Here is a 1,023-nt window from a genome sequence, read left to right on the forward strand (position 1 = left end):
GTCCCAGGCGTGGTTGGGGCAGTGCCGGTGGACGGAGTGGGCGGGTAGTAGCCTCCATCAGGGGTAGTCGGAGAGGTGTCACTGGACGGCGCGGGCGGGGAGTCTCCAGTCCCAGGCGTGGTTGGTGCAGTGCCGCTGGACGGAGTGGGCGGGTAGTAGCCTCCGCCAGGGTTGGTCGGAGAGGTGTCACTGGACGGCGCGGGCGGGGCGTCCTCGCCACCAGGCGTAGTAGGGGCGGCGCCTGTCGACGGCGAGGGCGGGTTGTAGTCTCCACCAGGGGTGGTCGGGGAGGTACCGACGGATGGTGTGGGCGGGTAGTACCCTCCTCCACCTCCTTGCGGTGGCGCCGGCGAGCAGGGCGTCGTCCCGTGGGAATCATCTGCAGGAAAACACATGTCAAATCCCAAAACTTTTGCACAAATATACTGCTTGTAACGGACTGTAGGTAGTGAACGGGAGGTGTTATGTACGCACGATTGCAGGGCGTGGGGCTTGGTGAGTGGTTTGGGCCGGTGTTGCCAGGAGGGTAGTAGTCCTTGCGGCTACCGAAGTTCCCGCCGTCGGCGACGAGACTTCGCGCCGAAGCGCCGGACGCCACGAGCAGACAGCAAGCCACGAACGCGGTAGCCATCGCCATCGCCGTCGTTCGCAAAGAGAGCTTCTAAGCTGAGGCTTGGGGCCTTGAAGTTCACACTCGCGGCGTGGCCCTCTTTTTATAAGCAAACCTCGCGTGTGTTTACCTTTGCATGTATACCCACATGGTGTGCCCCCTTGTGGCGCGCTCTGCAGCAACGCACGAGGTAATGCGTAAATGCACTATGCGTAAAGGGAACGGGGTAAGGTGGACACAGTCACGCGATGCCTGAAGCTAGGGTTGCGCCGTGGGCAGGCTAGCCGGCTCCATTTCTGGGATCAGTAGCAAGCTCCCGCACAGACCGGCCGCTCCCACAAGCAAAATATGGCGTAGCCCCATTGCCTTCCAGGTGTATGGCGCATTGATGTGCGCCGAGCTGAGAGTTACTG

At 62.1% G+C, this 1,023-nt stretch overlaps 1 protein-coding gene across 1 annotated transcript in view; it reads right to left on the reverse strand.

Annotated features, from left to right (window-relative positions):
- Positions 1-693, reverse strand: part of LOC119276928 (leucine-rich repeat extensin-like protein 5) — a 2,815-nt gene extending 2,122 nt beyond the window's left edge. The window contains exons 1-2 of the mRNA XM_037558095.1: positions 475-693; positions 208-379 (exon numbers count right to left, since the gene is read on the reverse strand). Of these exons, the coding sequence (XP_037413992.1) occupies positions 208-379; positions 475-637 (335 nt within the window). The 5' untranslated portion in view covers positions 638-693. The remainder of the gene's footprint in view (positions 1-207; positions 380-474) is intronic.
- Between the last annotated feature and the right edge of the window lie 330 nt (positions 694-1,023).

The sequence above is a fragment of the Triticum dicoccoides genome, chromosome 3B (assembly GCF_002162155.2).
Source record: "Triticum dicoccoides isolate Atlit2015 ecotype Zavitan chromosome 3B, WEW_v2.0, whole genome shotgun sequence".
NCBI classification, from domain to species: Eukaryota; Viridiplantae; Streptophyta; class Magnoliopsida; order Poales; family Poaceae; genus Triticum; species Triticum dicoccoides.